This window comes from Budorcas taxicolor, chromosome 8, assembly GCF_023091745.1.
Source record: "Budorcas taxicolor isolate Tak-1 chromosome 8, Takin1.1, whole genome shotgun sequence".
Taxonomy (NCBI): domain Eukaryota; kingdom Metazoa; phylum Chordata; class Mammalia; order Artiodactyla; family Bovidae; genus Budorcas; species Budorcas taxicolor.
In genome coordinates this window covers 41,116,269-41,134,507 of record NC_068917.1, presented here as the reverse complement: position 1 = coordinate 41,134,507, position 18,239 = coordinate 41,116,269, and the positions used below count along the sequence as shown (strand labels likewise).

Sequence of the window (18,239 nt, the reverse complement as noted above, 5' to 3'; positions counted from 1 at the left end):
TTGTTTTTTTTTTTTAAGACTTTGTCCCTCTTTGTTTTCTTTATTCTTCTAGTTTAATTGAGATGCACTTGACATACAACATGTTATAAGTTTAAGCTGTTCAGCATAATGATTTGACTTGCATCATGAAATGATTGTCACAATAGATTTAGTGAACATCCATTATCTCATATGAATATCAAAATAAATAGAAAAACATCTCCCCTTATGATGAAAACTCTTAGAATTTACTCTTTTAACAGCTTTCACATATAACACTCAGCAATGTTAATTATATTTATCATGTTATTTGTTACATTTCTAGTACTTATTTATCTTATAATTAGAAGTTTGTACCTTTTGACTACCTTCATTCAGTTGTGCCTCCCTTGACCTTGTCCATCTTCTTCTTCTCTCACTTTTTTAAAGTTTTAGCTGCCATTTTTATTAATTTTTTAAAATTAATTTTAAAAATTAATATACTGGAATATAGATGCTTTACAATTTGTGTTCCTGCTGTATTGCAAAGTGAATCAGCTGTAGGTGTACATATATCCACTCTGTTTTGGATTGCCTTCCCATTTACGTCACCACAGAGATTGAGTAGAGTTCCCTCTGCTATATAGTAGGTTCTCATTACCTGCCCGTCTACCAGTATATCTACTCCTGTGGACAAGAATCCCTTAGAAGAAACGGAGTAGCCATAATAGTCAACAAAAGAGTCTGAAATGCAGTACTTGGATGCAATTCCAAAAACACAGAATGGTCTGTGTTGATTTCCAAAGCAAACCTTTCAATATCACAGTAATCCAAGTCTATATCTGGACCAGTAATGCTGAAGAAGCTGAAGTTGAATGGTTCTATGAAGACCTACAAGACCTTTTAGATCTAACACCCAAAAAAGATGTCCTTTTCATTATTAGGGACTGGAATGCAAAATTAGGAAATCAAGAGATACCTCAAGTAACAGGCAAATTTGGCCTTGGAGTACAAAAAAAGTAGGGCAAAGGCGAACAGAGTTTTGTCAAGAGAACAGACTAGTCATAGCAAACACTCTCTTCCAACAACACAAGAGAAGACTCTACACATGGACATCACCAGATGGTCAATACCAAAATCAGATTGATTATATTCTTTGCAGCCAAAGATGGAGAAGCTGTATACAGTCAGCAAAAACAAGACAGGAGCTGACTTTGGCTCAGATCATGAACTCCTTATTGCCAATCAAACTTAAATTGAAGAAAGTAGGGAAAACCACTAGACCATTCAGGTTATGACCGAAATAAAATCCCTTATGATTATACAGTGGAAGTGAGAAATAGATTCAAGGGATTAGATCTGATAGAGTACCTGAAGAACTATGGATGGAGGATCGTGACATTGTACAGGAGGCAGTGAGGAAGACCATCCCCAACAAAAAGAAATGCAAAAAGGCAAATGGTTGTCTGAAGAGGGCTTACAAATAGCTGGGAAAAGAAGAGAAGTGAAAGGCAAAGGAGAAAAGGAAAGATACACCCATTTGAATGCAGAGTTCCCAAGAATAGCAAGGAGAGATAAGAAAGCCTTCCTCAGTGATCAGTGCAAAGAAATAGAGGAATACAATAGAATGGGAAAGACTAGAGATTTCTTCTGGGGAAGGCAATGGCACCCCACTCCAGTACTCTTGCCTGGCAAATTCCATGGACAAAGGAGCCTGGTGGGCTGCAGTCCATAGGGTCGTGTGAGCGACTTCACTTTCACTTTTCACTTTCATGCATTGGAGAAGGAAATGGCAACCCACTCCAGTGTTCTTGCCTGGAGAATCCCAGGGATGGGGTAGCCTGGTGGGCTGCCATCTATGGGGTCGCACAGAGCTGGACATGACTGAAGCGACTTAGCAGCAGCAGCAGCAGCAGCAGAGATGTCTTCAAGAAGATTAGAGATACCAAGGGAACATTTCATGCAAAGATGGGCACAATAAAGGACAGAAATGATATGGACCTAACAGAAGCAGAAGATATTAAGAAGACGTGGCAAGAATACATAGAAGAACTATATAAAAAAGATCTTCATGACCCAGATAACCATGATGGTGTGATCACTCACCTAGAGCCAGATATCCTGGAATGCAAAGTCAATTGGGCCTTAGGAAGCATCACTATGAACAAAGCTAGTGGAGGCAGTGGAATTCTAGTTGTTTCAAATCCTAAAAGATGATGCTGTGAAAGTGCTGCACTCAGTATGCTACCAAATTGGAAAAAACTCAGCAGTGGCAACAGGACTGGAAAAGGTCAGTTTTCATTAATCCCAAAGAAAGGCAATGCCTAAGAATGTTCAAACTACCACACAATTGAATTCATCTCACATGCTAGCAAAGTAATTCTCAAAATTCTCCAAGCCAGGCTTCAACAGTACATGAATGTGAACTTCCAGGTGTTCAAACTGGATTTAGAAAAGGCAGAGGAACCAGAGATCGCATTGCCAACATCTGCTGGATCATTGAAAAAGCAAGAGAATTCCAGAAGAACATCTGCTTTATTGAGCATACCAAAGCCATTGACTGTGTGGATCACAACAAATTGTGGAAAATTCTGAAAGAAAAGGGAATACCAGACCACTTGACCTGCCTCCTGAGAAATCTGTATGCAGGTCAAGAAGCAACAGTTTGAACTGGACATGGAACAACAGACTGGTTCCAAATCGGGAAAGGAGTACGTCAAGGCTTTATATGTCACCTTGTCTCTGTAACTTACATGCAGAGTATATCATACAAAATGCTGGGCTGGATGAAGCACAAACTGGAATCAAGATTGCTGGGAAAAGTATCAATAACCTCAGATATGCAGGTGATACCACCCTTATTGCAGAAAGTGAAAAAGAACTAAAGAGCCTGTAGATGAAAGTGAGAAAGGAGAGTGAAAAAGCTGGGCTTAAAATTCACCATTCTAAAAACTAAGATCATGGCATCCATCTGGTCCCATCACCTCGTGGCAATAGACGGGGAAACAATGGAAACAGTAACAGACTTTATTTTGGGGGGCTCCAAAATCACTGCAGATGGTGACTTCAGCCATGAAATTAAAAGATGCTTGCTCCTTGGAAGAAAAGCTATGACCAACCTAGACAACATATTTAAAAGCAGAGCGATTACTTTGCCAACAAAGGTCCATCTAGTCAAAGCTATAGTTTTTCCCGTAGTTGTGTATGGATGTGAGAGTTGGACTATAAAGAAAGCTGAACACCAAAGAACTGATGCTTTTGAACTGTGTTGTTGGAGAAGACTCTTGAGAGTTCCTTGGACTGCAAGGAGATCTGACCAGTCCATCCTAAAGGAAATCAATCCTGGATATTCATTGTAAGGACTGATGCTGAAGCTGAAACTCCAATACTTTTGCCACCTGATGTGAAGAGCTGACTCATTTGAAAAGACCCTGATGCTGGGAAAGATTAAGGGCAGCAGGAGTAGGGGACGACAGAGGATGAGATGGTTGGATGGCATCACTGACTCGATGGAAATGAGTTTGGGTAAGCTCCAAGAGTTGGTGTGGACAGGGAAGCCTGGCGTGCTGCAGTCCATGGGGTCACAAAGAATTGGAAATGATTGAGTGACCGAACTGAGCTTGTCCATTTTTAAGGGCCAGATTGAGCCATTCTTTTGGAAATTCTATCAGTATCTTTCACTCTGTGCCCACTTGTATCTACTGAGAGTGCCGTTTACTTTTATTCCTTCCCTTAAAGATATGCCAGGCAACCTTACTCTTATTTCTCTCACACGGGGGGAGAATCATATTCACCCCGTTCTGTTTTGCTAATCACCCTAACTTAGGATGATGTAGACTACTAGTGACTTATTTCCAGAGGAAAGTGGAGTTCCGTTGAGTGACAACTAGAGATAAGACATTCTGCTTTTATTCTCAATTGAATCCTCAGGGAGCACTGTTCTTTCAATCAGGTGCCAATCTAAGATTCATTGGTATGTTAGATTTGCCTTCTAGTAGAAAAGGGATTTTTTTCCCGCATTATGTATGCTTTCATTTAATAATAAAATAGGGACACTGACTTGACAGCTCTGAACAGATATTGTTAAAGACATCTAAAAGTTGCTTTCCTCCAAATTATGGAAGAGTATTAGAAAGAATAGTTAGGGTATCATGTTTGTTAAAAGCATTATTATAATTTTGGCAGCCTAATAACTATAAAGCCTTGGTGTTTTTATAATGTAATACATTACAGTAATAATAGCAATGTAATTGTAATCTTGAACTTCGTTATGGACTATTTTCATGAATATTAAGTGGATGGATCCTGGTTCTGGATAATAGATTATAGCACAGCTTAGAATATGATTACCATAATCCTTAAATACACAGGCAGTGAACTTTGTGCTAAATCTATATGCTGTGGACTCTTCTGTTCTCTGTGGTAATAATTCTACCATTTTCTGTTCACCTCACTGCCCCAGAATTTTTAAACTGGAGCAATGTAAACTTTGCGATACGGAATCACATGTTAAATTTTTTGCTATAAACTGTCTGTATACACTTTGATATAAACTGCCTGAAAATGGCATTCCAGAAAAATGGATGCCATTAGCTTAATCAGTAAGAGATTAACAAACTTGAAGGTTGAAAAGGAACTTTAAACTCAGTTGCGTTTTTATTGAAAATTTTTTGCAGCATTATTTTGAGAAATGATTCAACGGAAAGACCCTATAAGACAGTGGAGGATTTCTATCTTCTGAGCAGATGTCAGGCAAATTAATTGAATTCTGCTAAACAATTAAAATGATAAAATAATGCAGTAAATGTGAGGGAGCCTTATAGGATGTCTAGGTCAAGGCAGCACTTGATACATAATATGAAAAGCAGCCTCGGATATTTTCCATTATCTTGTCTGCACATCATAATTATCACAGTTGCCTTTTATGCATGAATGCTTTCATCTTTGGTTTCTATTGAAATCTTGATTGACGGTGGCACCTGCAAATATTTTATCTGAAAACCGTTAGGTCTGCATCTAATAAAGCCAGGAGTTCGATTTTGCCCTTCAGTTGCTTTCTCATTTATACAGTTTTTTTCTAATATCATGTAGATATAAAAGTAATAAAAAATCTCAAGTGAATTGTTGCAGTTTTTATACTTGTTATGTTTGCCTATAATGCCATTGCATTCTTTCTAATTTTTGACCTGATACAATTGAATGGGAAGTAAAAAGGATACTAGAGATACAACATCATGAATGACAGTTTTGAACATTTTCAGCTTTAAGAATGTCTAAATCTCATCTGTTTTAGAAATTAGACAATATCTTAGTGGTTCTATTAAGTTAAGCAAAATATGGATTAAAGTAAATTGGGAGCAGCTGATGTGTATATGTGTGTGTGTATGTGTGAATGACTTTTTCATTGGTCTCTCATTGTGAATAAAGTGCTAATAGTTTTTAAAAAATTAAAGAGGACTCATTTTGGTCAAAATTTTGGTTACTGGAAAAAGAATATGGGAGTTAGGACTTTATGCAGCAGATTTTGTAAGTGTGAATGATTAGCAGGAATTTTGTTTTAAGTGACAGTATGGTAGAGTTCAGTATACTGGTTCTTTTGTAGTCTTATATTTACTTGTAGCAAGTGTTTTTGTTTTTACCTATTAAAGTGACACTTAAAAAGGAATGAATGAATCATTGTTATGAGGGATTAATTTAGTTCAGATTTCTTTAAGCAGTCAATTTTGGTGTGTGTGTGTCTTTAAATGACTAGTCATCTTGAGTTTAAGCCTGTGAAACACAATCTTAGCCTGATTAGCAGGGATCCCTGTTCCAGGAGGAGGGCATGGCAGTTCCAGGGCACTCCAGTATACTTGCCTGAAGAATCTGCATGGACAGGGAAGCCTGGCAAACTACAGTTCATGAAGTTGCAAAGAGTTGGACACAATTGAGCAACTAAGTACATTCTGTTCAAGGAGGTGGACAAAGGGTCCGTAGGCTGGATGCAGGCAGCTTGTGAACTCTCTGAAATTATGTTCAATATTGGGCATATAGGTGGATTTCTGGGAAGCTAACCCATCATCAGATCCATCAAGGTGGTTTGGTCCAAAAGGGATTATGAACCACTGCTGTTTAAAGACTGAAAGAGTAGCAATAAATAACAAGTCATTTCAATTTTATAAATGTTCCAAATTGACCCTTTCTCTTACCTTTGACTTGAAATTAGGAAAGTGAACTTTTATCAGCTATCAAAATGATACATAATTCCCTTAAACATTCATTTACATGATGGCCTGAAAATATTACATTAAAATGCTTGGTTTTGAAAGGCTAATAAATTAAATGCCCTTGATTATGAACAATCAATTTTAAGTGACTCCCTAAGACAAAAAATGAAGAAGTTCAGTGATACATCCTCTGCCTTCATTCCTAACTCATGCTTTAGGAATGGAGATCAATGTATGATGTGTCATGGTATGTTTATTTTCATCATACTATCACTTGTTATATTAGAAATGGTGAAGCAGTCCCTGAATTTAATTTCCTCGTGTGTGTGTGTTAGTCACTCAGTCATGTCTGACTCTTTGCAACCCCATGGACCATAGCTGCCAGGCTCCTCTGTCCATGGGGATTCTCCAGGCAGGAATACTGTAATGGGTTGCCATGCTCGTCTCCAGGGGACCTTTTCGATGTCAAATATCCCAATTTGTTGGACATGAATTTGAGCAATCTCTGGGAGATAGTGGAGTACAGAGGAGTCTGGCATGCTGTTGTCCATGGATTGTAGAGTGGATATGACTTAGTGATTGAATAACAGTCACAGTCTGTGTTGAATTTTAAAACTGTGTACCCAGCCATGTTCCTAGTAGGATTTTAAACATTGAACCATAATACATAACATACACATGCTACAATAATTAGAATGTGGGGTGAAAGACAATTCTGAGAAATGACAGGTAGGGAATGGGAGGAAGAATTCAGGAAAGGAATGCCAGCTAGCAGGGAAAAATTACTATGGAGGAGAATTAAGAATTCTTTGATTCTGTCGGGTGGAAGTTGAGCCAGAAAACCTGGTTAGCTTGACTGACTAACTTGTGCCAAAGTCCTTGGCCTGAGGAGTCCTGGTGACCTGTGCATGTGTGATCCATATGTCGTGTCAAGGTGGGAAAAAGCTGGAGCTGAAACAAAGTGGTCTCAAGAATGCAGTAAAAAACTATGTGTAATGGTCTATATACCTGTTAAATTAGGTGAAAGTTTTATAAGTGTTCTGCAAGCCAGTTTAAAATAGAAAAACTTTCCTGTTATTTGCTGCACTATGTTCAGGAGATAAAAATAAGGCAATTATTCAGGAGAACTACCATGCTCCTCTATATAATCAGTATGAATTTCTTCTGGCTCTCCTCTTGGAGAGCTCCATGAGGCTTTGTCTCTACAGTAGAGATGTTGATGGATTATTGGACATGTGGAGCAGAGTGAAACCTGCAATGTGATAACTTTCTACCCAACCATTAATTGCTCAAAATGGGGTAGGAAGAACAGAGAGGTCAACTATAGCCTAAACCTCTAATGTTGACCTCTTAACTAAGAATGTGGGTAAAAATGATCAAGTGTCACCCCACATAATGTAGTTCATTGGTTCTTTTCACTAATAAGCATGTTAAGAAATTTCACACGTGAATCAAATTGCTGTTCATTGTTCATTCGCTGTCATGTCTACAGCATTTTCTACAGAAACATACTTGTATATCCTTTTCCTTTGTCCTTTTCCTTACCATCTGTTTATATGGCTATTGTACTTTTAAAGCATCGTATCAGTCATATGAATATTGCAAAAGCCATTACAAGCCTACATCATTTTGTTGTGCTTCACTTTATTGTGAGTTGCAGAAAATGCATTTTTTTTTCTTGCAAATTGATTGTGGCAGCCCTATGTTGAGCAAGTCTGTTGGTACCATTTTCCCAATAGTATTTGCTCACTTATCATCTCTCTGTCACATTTTGGTAATTCTCACATCTCAAACTTTTTCACTATTATGTTTGTTTTATGATCTGTGAATTGCAACAATTACAACTCATGGAAGGGTTAGATGATGATTAGCATTTCTAGCAATAAAGTATTTTAAAATTAAGGTATGTACTTTTGGGGGGCACAATTCTATTGCACACTTAGATTATAGTATAGTATAAACATAATTATAAATGCACTAGGAAACCAAAAATTCTTGTGACTTGCTTTACTGTAATGCTTGCTTTATTGTAGTCATCTAGAAGAGAGCCTGCAACATCTCTGAGGTATGCTTGTATAAAACTCTGTCAAAGCATACTTGGGTAAATTTCAGTTAAGTTGTCTTAATCAAATCTATTGCTAGTGTGAACATACAGTCTATAGGTCTGGTTTCTCATCTTTCCCCTCTCCTTCCCTTTCTTATTTCTTTCTTTCCTAAGTGATTAATAACTAATGTCAGTTTCTTCAGACTAGTGTTTGTATATAGGAAATTTGATGTTTTTAAGCTTTGATTTTTAAATTTTACCATGGCTAAAACTTCGTTGATTTAATAGTAGCAGCATGTGTTTGTCATGTGAGATTGGGATTTAGAGTACATCTGCTCTGTTTCTAAAACAATTTAAAAACATCTAATGATATTTTAGGTCAGATAGAGGTAAAATGCACTTATAGTAAAAGCCACCTGTTAAAACATAAAGTTTAGTGAGTTTTGACAGATATATACAGTGGTGTAATTACGACTTCTCTCAAGATAGAGAACATTTCCAGTAGGCCCCAGAAATTCTCTTGTGCCCTTTTCTAATTACTTCTCCCTACCAGCAACCACTAACCAGATTTCTGTCTCTAGAATGTTATTAACATGGAATTGTGCAATGTGTAGACTCTTCTCTGTTAAATAGTGCTTCTCGCATCTGATCACTTTTATGTTGTACAGGGTGTCCTTGGATGTGTATAGCACCTGGGAAATCCCATGGACAGAGGAGCCTGGCAGGTTACATTCCATTGGGTCACCAAGAGTCAGACATGACTTCGCGACTAAATAACAGAAACGATATTCACAAAACATAAGCCATTAACCATTTTGAAGTGTACAATATGGTTACTTTTAATATATTTGTATTGTGTAACCATCACCTCTGTCTAGTTCCAATAGATTTTCATCATCCTGTAAGGAAACCTTGTATTTTTTATTCAGTCATACTGTATTTCCCCTTATCCCTTCTTAGCCCCTGGAAATTAATAGTCTGCTTTCTGTCTAGGTATTTACATATTCTGGATGTCTCATATGCATGAAATCATTTAAATGTGACTTTTGTGCCTGACATCTTTTATGTAGCATGTTTTCTATGTTATATCTTATATCTGTACCTCACTCTTTTTTATAGCTAAGTAATATTTCATTGTGAAGATATACTACATTTTGCACTTCCATTTACCAGTTGATGGACATTAGGTTGTTTCCATTTTCTTATAATGGCTAAAATTTTTGTGCCTTATATCACTGGCTTCTCATGAGGATCCACCCAGCAAGGATAGCCACTATGGAAAACAGTATGAATATTCCTCAAAAAATTGAAAATAGAACTAATATATTATACAGCAGTTGTACTTCTAGGTATGTATTTGAGGGAAATGAAATCACTGTCTTCAAGATATATCTATTTGAAAATAGAACTAACATATTATACAGCAGTTCTACTTCTAGGTATGTATTTGAGGGAAATGAAATCACTGTCTTCAAGATATATCTATTACCTCAAATGTTCATTGCAGCATTATTTACAGTAGCCACGATATGGAAACCACCTGTGTGTCCATTGACAGGTGAACGAATAAAGCAGAGTGTTATATGTACACAGTAGACTATCATTCAGGCATAAGAAAGCAGGAAATCCTGTCATTTCCTTCAACATCGAAGAATCTTGAGTCCATTATGCTAAGTTAAAAAAGTCAGGCAGAAACAGACAAATGCTGTATGATCTTATTTATATGTGAGAATTATAAAAACCAAACCTACAGGTAGAAATAACAGTTTGGTGACTGCCAGAGGCAGGGGGTGGTGGAATTGGGTGAAGATTGTCCCAAAGTATTGACTTCAGTATGAGTAGGTTCTGGGGATGTACTGTGTTATATGGTAACTACAGTGAACAATACTGTATTGAAAGTTTCTAAGAGAGTAGATCTTAAAACGTCTCATCACACAAAAAATAACTATTTTTAGGTGATGAATGTGCACTAAACTTACTGTGGTAATCATTTCACAATATGTACATATAGGCAACCATTACCCTGTGTATTTTAAACTTATGCAATGTTATTTGTCAATTATATCTTGATATTGGGGGAAAAAAGAACCCACTGAGGAAGATAATAATAGCATCCTGATTATGTGGATGGGGAAATTGAGGAGCTGAGAGATTGTGGAAATAGTTGAGGCTATATGAGTTGTTGGACTTGTGTTAGAAATCAGTGTCTCTGTAGGGTTTCTTTATTAGTCTCTTGTTCTGTTAACTATATGGACAAGATAAGAGTGACTTCAAATAATTCAAACAATTAGGTTTTTGATCTAAAACTTAGTTCTTCTATTAATAGCACTGTTAAAGTATGTGTTTATTGTGAGCAATGATGGAGAGAGGAAAGTTGGTCCTCAGGTAATCTTGTGTTAAGTGCCTATAAGAGGAGATTAAGATTTATCAAAATCCCATAGCATAGTTTATACCTCACAGTATGCTGTCTCTCAAGTGAGAGGAGTGAAACGCTAGGACTCCACAATACGCATGCAGATTTTGCATCTTGCTCCCTTATTATGTTTGTTTGTATGCAAACATAAACTAAACGATCTAACGTGACAAAAGTAAATGCTGCAGAAAGATGTGCCAGTTTATTCTGTGTGTTGTTCTACACCTGTCATATTTCCTAATGGTCATGGGATATGTGAGATGCTAGCTGCTATTTCCACTACTAGGTACTTGAGGGGTCAGTGTAGCTCTGTTCTTTATTGGAACTTCTTGGTCTTCAAGACTGTGAAAGACTGGACCTCTCCCATTGTGTGACTGACTGGTAAGTTGGAAAGTCTTATGGAATGCTGCAGTAGTAACATTCAAACATGGTAGCTTTTGGAGAAGAATTCTTCCAAATATATTATTGAAAACTTGGAAAAAACCGATCAAGAAAGTAAACATAAGAATAGAAGATAAGATTCTGAAAGGCATGTATTAAAGAACTTACTTCCAAAACTTTGAACACATACCTTGTTTTCTGTTTGTTTAGTGAGTTTCAGAAAACTCTGATAGTCTTCAGTTGAATTTTTAGTTAAATATTTTCTTTTCTATCAGATCTATTTTGGTGTATTTCATACAGGTGATTGTTTCCAAATTTATTTTCTTCACTTACTATGTAGATAGCCCAGGGCTGAAATAGTTCTGAGTTTTTTAAAAATTACCATTTTGTATCAAATAGTATTCTGGTTATGTTGGCTGGCTTAAATATTGAATAAAATATTTTTCATAAATGCTGGAGTGAGGGGTGAGTGTGAACCATGTACTCCTGCAGGTATTTTGAGGTAAAATTCATTTTGAGATAGGTACTTTGTGTCATAACTTGTGGTTTATCAGGTGTTTTCCAGGGCAATGTAAAATATAATTCTGATAGCCTATTGAAAATATAAATTCTGAACCAGCGTGAAGTTCTTAATATATTGCAAATTGCCTTCCTTCAGTGGTTTTCCAATTTAAATTAACTTATGACCAGTCACCACATTGTTCAAGTCCTGATTACAAATCCATATCAAAAGGAAATTAAATAGACTCCTCTTTCTTCATTGATTTTAATTTAAAGTTTAATTTGTGCAGTGCTGAGCAGAGGTACAGATTTGAAAAGTTTGATAGATCCATTTAAATTGTATTGTTAAAACTTTTCCATGGGTTGTGTGTTTGGGGATCTCTGCTGTGCTTTACTGAGTGGTGTAGGTTCAGGACAGCTTATTATGTAGACTCATCATTTTCATTATATTATGTGGTTCTTTCTCACCATTCACTGGAGTCTGCATTTTTTTCACAGGTTGTTTATTTCTATTTATGTGTTATGAATACTAACCGTAGACAGAGAGCTGTATCAGATGACCAGATAGGGCATGATTATTCCTTTTATTCCCACAGGTATTGTAGAGAATGATGGTATTTCTGATGTTTCTGTTGGATGTATGTTTTCAGTTCAATTCAGTTCCTTTCAGTCACTTAGTTGTGCCCAACTCTTTGCAACCTCATGAACTGTAGCACGCCAGGTCTCCCTGTCCATCACCAACTCCCAGAGTTTATCCAGACTCATGTCCATTGAGTCAGTGATGCCATTCAACCATCTCATCCTCTTTCGTCCCCTTCTCCTCCTGCCATCAATCTTTGCCAGCATCAGGGTCTTTTCAAAGGAGTCAGCTCTTCACATCATGTGGCCAAAGTATTGGAGTTTCAGCTTCAACATCAGTCCTTCCAATGAACACTCAGGACTTATCTCCTTTAGGATGGACTGGTTGGATCTCCTGCAGTCCAAGGGACTCTCAAGAGTCTTCTCCAACACCACAGTTCAAAAACATCAATTCTTTGGCACTCAGCTTTCTTTATAGTCCAAGTCTCACATCCATACATGACTACTGGAAAAACCATAGTCGTGACTAGATGGACCTTTGTTGGCAAAGTAACGTGTCTGCTTTTTAATATGCTGTCTAGGTTTGTCATAACTTTTCTTCCCAGGAGCAAGCATCTTTTAATTTCATGGCTGCAGTCACCATCTGCAGTGATTTTGGAGACTGAAAAAAATAAAGTCTGTCACTGTTTCCACTGTTTCCCCGTATATTTGCCATCAAGTGATGGGACCAGATGCCATGATCTTAGTTTTCTGAATGTTGGGCTTTAAGTCAACTTTTTCACTCTCCTCTTTCACTTTCATCAAGAGGCTTGTTAGTTCCTCTTCACTTTCTGCCATAAGGGTGGGTGTCATCTGCATATCTGAGGTTATTGGTATTTCTCCCAGCAGTCTTGATTTCAGCTTGTGCTTCATCCAGCCTGGCATTTCGCATGATGTACCCCGCATAGAAGTTAAATAAGCAGGGTGGCAGTATACAGCCTCGACGTACTCCTTTTCCAATTTGGAATCAGTCTGTTGTTCCATGTCCAGTTCTAACTGTTGCTTCTTGACCTGCATACAGATTTCTCAGGAGGCAGTTCAGGTGGTCTGGTATGCCCATCTCTTTCAGAATTTTCCACAGTTTATTGTGATCCACACAGTCAAAGGCTTTGGCATAGTCAATAAAGCAGAAATAGATGTTTTTCTGGAACTCTCTTGCTTTTTCCATGATCCAGAGGATGTTGGCAATTTGATCTCTGGTTCCTCTGCCTTTTCTAAATCCAGCTTGAACATCTGGAAATTCATCATTCACGTATTGTTGAAACTTGGCTTGGAGAATTTTGAGCATTACTGTACTAGCATGTGAGATGAGAGCAAATGTGTGGTAGTTTGAGCATTCTTTGGCATTGCCTTTCTTTGGGATTGGAGTGAAAACTGACCTTTTCCAGTCCTGTTGCCACTGCTGAGTTTTCCAAGTTTGTTGGCATATTGAGTGCAGCACTTTCACAGCATCATCTTTCAGGATTTGAAACAGCTCAAGTGGAATTCCATCACCTCCACTAGCTTTGTTCATAGTGATGCTTTCTAAGGCCCACTTGACTTCACCTTCCAGGATGTCTGGCTCTAGGTGAGTGATCATAGCCTCATGATTATCTGGGTCATGAAGATCTTTTTGTATAGTTCCTCTGTGAATTCTTGCCACTTCTTTTGAATACCATCTGCTTCTGTTAGATCTATAGCATTTCTTTCTTTTATTGAGCCCATCTTTGCATGAAATGTTCCCTTGGTATATCTAATTTTCTTGAAGAGATCTCTAGTCTTTCCCATTCTATTGTTTTCCTCTAATTCTTTGCACTGATCACTGAGGAAGGCTTTCTTATCTCTCCTTGCTATTCTTTGGAACTTTGCTTTCAAATGGGTATAATCTTTCCTTTTCTCCTTTGCTTTTTGCTACTCTTCTTTTCACAGGTATTTGTAAGGCCTCCTCAGACAGCCATTTTGCTTTTTTGCATGTCTTTTTCTTGGGGATGGTCTTGATCCTGGTCTCCTGTACAATGTCACAAATTTCCATCCATAGTTCATTAGGCACTTTGTCTTTCAGATCTAGTCCCTTAAATCTATTTCTCACTTCCACTTTATATTTGTAAGGGATTTGATTTAGGTCATACCTGAATGGTCTAGTGGTTTTAAAATATTTCTGTTTTTAACAATCCAGGTGTAGGTGCTTAAGCAGATGTGCTATTCTTTGCAGGTAGTTCTTTATATCCTAATAGCTTCTTTTTTTTTGTTTTTAGATGTCTGCTTTTTTTCCTTCTGATGATCTATGGCCTCACATGCTCCATGGTGGCATCCGTAAAGGCTTATTTGCTTTAAAACTATTATTGTAAAACCCTCTATTCTATGAGGTTAAAGTTATTCCCAGTTAGGTAATGAGTGTTGATAATTCTTTCGTCAGATTGGTCCTGTTCTTGAGCTGTTTATATGTAGTGAGCCACAGAGTGAGATAAGTAACGTTTCCAATGGCCTTATCTTCATTTTGGCCATGGAGTTAAAGAGCATCTGTGCTTTTTTATGCTTTACCCAGATACACAGCACATGCTTTCCCGGTGAGTTCTCTGTTCAGGGCTTGTCTCTGTGGTTCTCCTCTGTCCCATCCTCATTTCTCTTGCCTTTCTCATCTTGCTTTCCTGCTCTCAGTGTGGTGGTTTTTCCCTCTGAGTGCAGAAGGTGAAGACTAGGACATCAAGTACGTGTGTTTTCTCTAGCTTATATAACCGAGTTAATGAGAGTTTTTCTCAGACAGACTGCAGTGTTGAAGGCAGAGATGGAGAGAAACAGCTGGGTTTCAGCGCATCATGTACTGTTGAATGAATGAGTTGCTGTGTGTTTAACTTCTTCACCTAAAGGCCTCTTCAAGACACTGGTACCTTATAGGCTGGTGAGACAGACAGGTTTCCATGCTCTTGAGTGGTCCTGGCTGGGAGTTAGTTCCAGGAATGAGTAGCAGTTAAAGTCCTGAATATTCATTGGAAGGACTGAAACTCCAATATTTGGCCACCTGATGCGAAAAACTGACTCTTGAAAAGACCCTGATCCTGGGAACGATTGAAGGTGGGAGGAGAAGGGGATGACAGAGAATGAGATGGTTGGATGGCATCACCAACTCAGTGGACATGAGTCTGAGTAAACTCTTGTGAGTTGGTGATGGACAGGGAAGCCTGGTATGCTGCAGTCCATGGGGTTGCAAAGAGTTGGACACGACTGAGTGACTGAACTGAACTGAAACTATATGAAATTGATCAGAAAGAAACAGATAGGAAATAGCTGTGTGTCTACTGTATGTTGGGCATTGGGACAAGTGCTTCTAGAATGGTTGCTTTTAGGAGTCTAGAGTAAGAGATTCCTGTATTAAAGCTGCAGATTTTCCTCTTCTAACCTCCCTTAATATTTTGTCCACTTATCAGATAATAGGTAGACTGAGTTTAACTTTGTTGCAAATTTTTAAAGTTGCAGTTCAGTCGCTCAGTCGTGTCCAACTCTGTGACCCCATGAATTGCAGCACGCCAGGCCTCCCTGTCCATCAGCAACTCCCGGAGTCTACCGAAACTCATGTGTATCGAGTCGGTGATGCCATGCAGCCATCTCATCCTTTGTCATCCCCTTCTCCTGCTGCCCCCAATCCCTCCCAGCATTAGGGTCTTTTCCAATGAGTCAACTCTTCACATAAGATGGCCAAAGTATTTGAGTTTTAAGGTTTAGTCATTTTGTATTATGCAGACAACTCTTGGCAGATCTTTTTGTAAAAAAGATCAACCTTTGGTGATAAAAATATGTATCGTTTAGTTTTTAAGAATTCTGACTCTAGTTTTTAGCACCGTGATTTTTGATGATGGACTTGGTCTATAGTTGTATAAAGCCGTCATTATATAAGAATACTAGAAGATAAACTTAAAAATTGATTTGAAATTATATCTTTATTAATGCATTACTGCTTGTATTTACTGTTTCCATTTAGGTTTTTTCCCAAGCAGTTCTCAAGGGTGTGATGCATTTCTTCGCCACAAGATGACACTGATATCTCCCTCAGTATTAAAGAAATACGGCATTCCCTTTGACAAGGTACATTAATGTTACTCTTTAACAGAATCATTTCATATGTGTAAAATTTGTGTTTAAGACAAATTCAGCATAAACTAATATATCTTTGACTTCCAGTAGGATTTTTAGGGTATGAGGAGAAATATTCAGATTCATGTTTTACTTAGGTAACAATTATTTACCTACGTACTGATTTGAAATTACTTTTTTTGTTGTTGTTTTTTTAAAGACCCAATTGACTTTAATTCCACTTTTGTTAAAATTATAGTTAAAATAGTTAACGAAAAGTACTAATGAAAGTATGAATTAGAAATTAGAAAAGTACTAATGAAAGATGTGAAGTAAGAAAAGCTCTTGACGTGTTTTGTTTCCTTTTTTTTCATATGCATGTATCTATTCTTTTTCAAATTCTGAAATTACATATTTTTTTGAAATTAATTCCAGGTTATATTTACTTGAGAGTTCATGCACTGCTAGTTCACTTGTAACAATACTGAAAGTAAAATGTAGCACGTTCGACATGCAGTAATTCTCTTTCACTGACGTCTTTTGTGTGAGCAACAGAATTTATGTTAACGCCGTCTATTTTTTTTTTTAAAGAAATCAGAGCAGTTTTTATTAGCAGTTTGATTGGTTAGAATCAGTGATTATGGTGTCAGTATGTTATTTCTAAACACATTCAGACGTAATACAATTGAGATTTCATTATGGATAGAATTGCCTGATGATTTCATAATCAGATATTGCTTCTTCGGAATATTTCTGAAGAGTAAGTTTTGTAAGACTCTGTATGTGCTAGATCACTCTTTGTTTGTGTCCATGGATCAGTATTGGGTCAGAATTATTACAGAGCATGCGTGTTTTTATGTGAAGAATCTGAAATGAAAAAAAAAACTTTCGACCAGATAAATAAGAGCTCTCTCTCAGTTGGAGGAGGATTAAGTCTTTAGTTGCAGAAAAATTAAAAAATATCTCTACTCTCTTTATCATTTTTTATTTGACTGTCTTCCCATAATCCTCTCTGTTTTCCACTTTAAAAACTTTTCTCTTGTAACTAAGTCTTTCCCTCTTCTTTATTTCAGGCCCTTAAAATCCGGTCTTCAACCTATCTTCCCCCACCCCTCACCCCTGGGGCCCCATTCCCACCAGTCTAGGCTTTGTTGGAAGTGGAATTTTTGCAAGGACTGGGAAACATTCTCCACCTTGGGGTGGTCCTGCTCACTCTTGAACAGTCTCTGTGGCAGTCACACATGAGACACACTGTCTCATGTCCGTGATGAGAACACTCTCACTACTTGTTTAGTTATATACTTCTCCCCATGACAGAAAGTGTGCCTTCGAGATATGCACTATGGATAATGTCCACAGGTGTGGGTGGGCTGCAGCACTGCCGCAGGTAGAGAAGTCATAGGCTGTGCCCCACCCCCAGTGGGGCCACTCCTTCTGGGGGCATTGTCTTCCTTGCAGATGCCTCTAAGCACCAGGCTTTCCAGTCTCAGACCTGTGTCATCAGTGTACTTTCTCTCAGGTGGTTGTCATAAGCCTGATTAAGCCCTTTTATTTAAGTTGGAATATTAGAAGGCAGAGAAGGAGCAGAATAGAGTCCTCCAAGACATGAAAAACTCTGAGAGTTTAGGGCTGGTGATGGGAATTGTTGTTCTTTGGAGGGGGGTTATGTGAAATAGCAGGGCTGCAGGATTGGCTCATTCACCCAGGATGGAGGTTGTAGTAGCCTCTAGCTTCTTTGTAATATTTGGGGAGAAGGAGACAGGTGCCTCGCACCCTTTTCTGGGCTGAGGCTCTCCAGGTACTATTTGGTAGCTCACCAGATGCACCATGTTCTTTTCCAGTCTTTTGAGGATGGGACATTTTGTGGCTCCTGTGGGAAGTAGAATGGTGAGTGCTTGTCCACAGCTGGTGAGACACCAGCCATTTAGAGGGCTGATTGGTGGCTGCAGTTTTCATATGAAATATTGCCATCTCCCCTTCTGCCTTGATGAAGGATGTGTGATGACAGTGTGCTCCTCGAGGAGCTTATTCTCCAGTGATGATAATGTAACCTTGAACAGAGTAGCAGACT

The 18,239-nt window shown here is 38.0% G+C and overlaps 1 protein-coding gene across 1 annotated transcript in view; it reads left to right on the top strand.

The window, feature by feature from the left end:
• The window catches only part of KDM4C (lysine demethylase 4C), a 401,440-nt gene that overhangs the window by 94,030 nt on the left and 289,171 nt on the right, over positions 1-18,239 (top strand). The window contains exon 7 of the mRNA XM_052644458.1: positions 16,077-16,180. Coding sequence (XP_052500418.1) covers positions 16,077-16,180 — 104 coding nt within the window. The remainder of the gene's footprint in view (positions 1-16,076; positions 16,181-18,239) is intronic.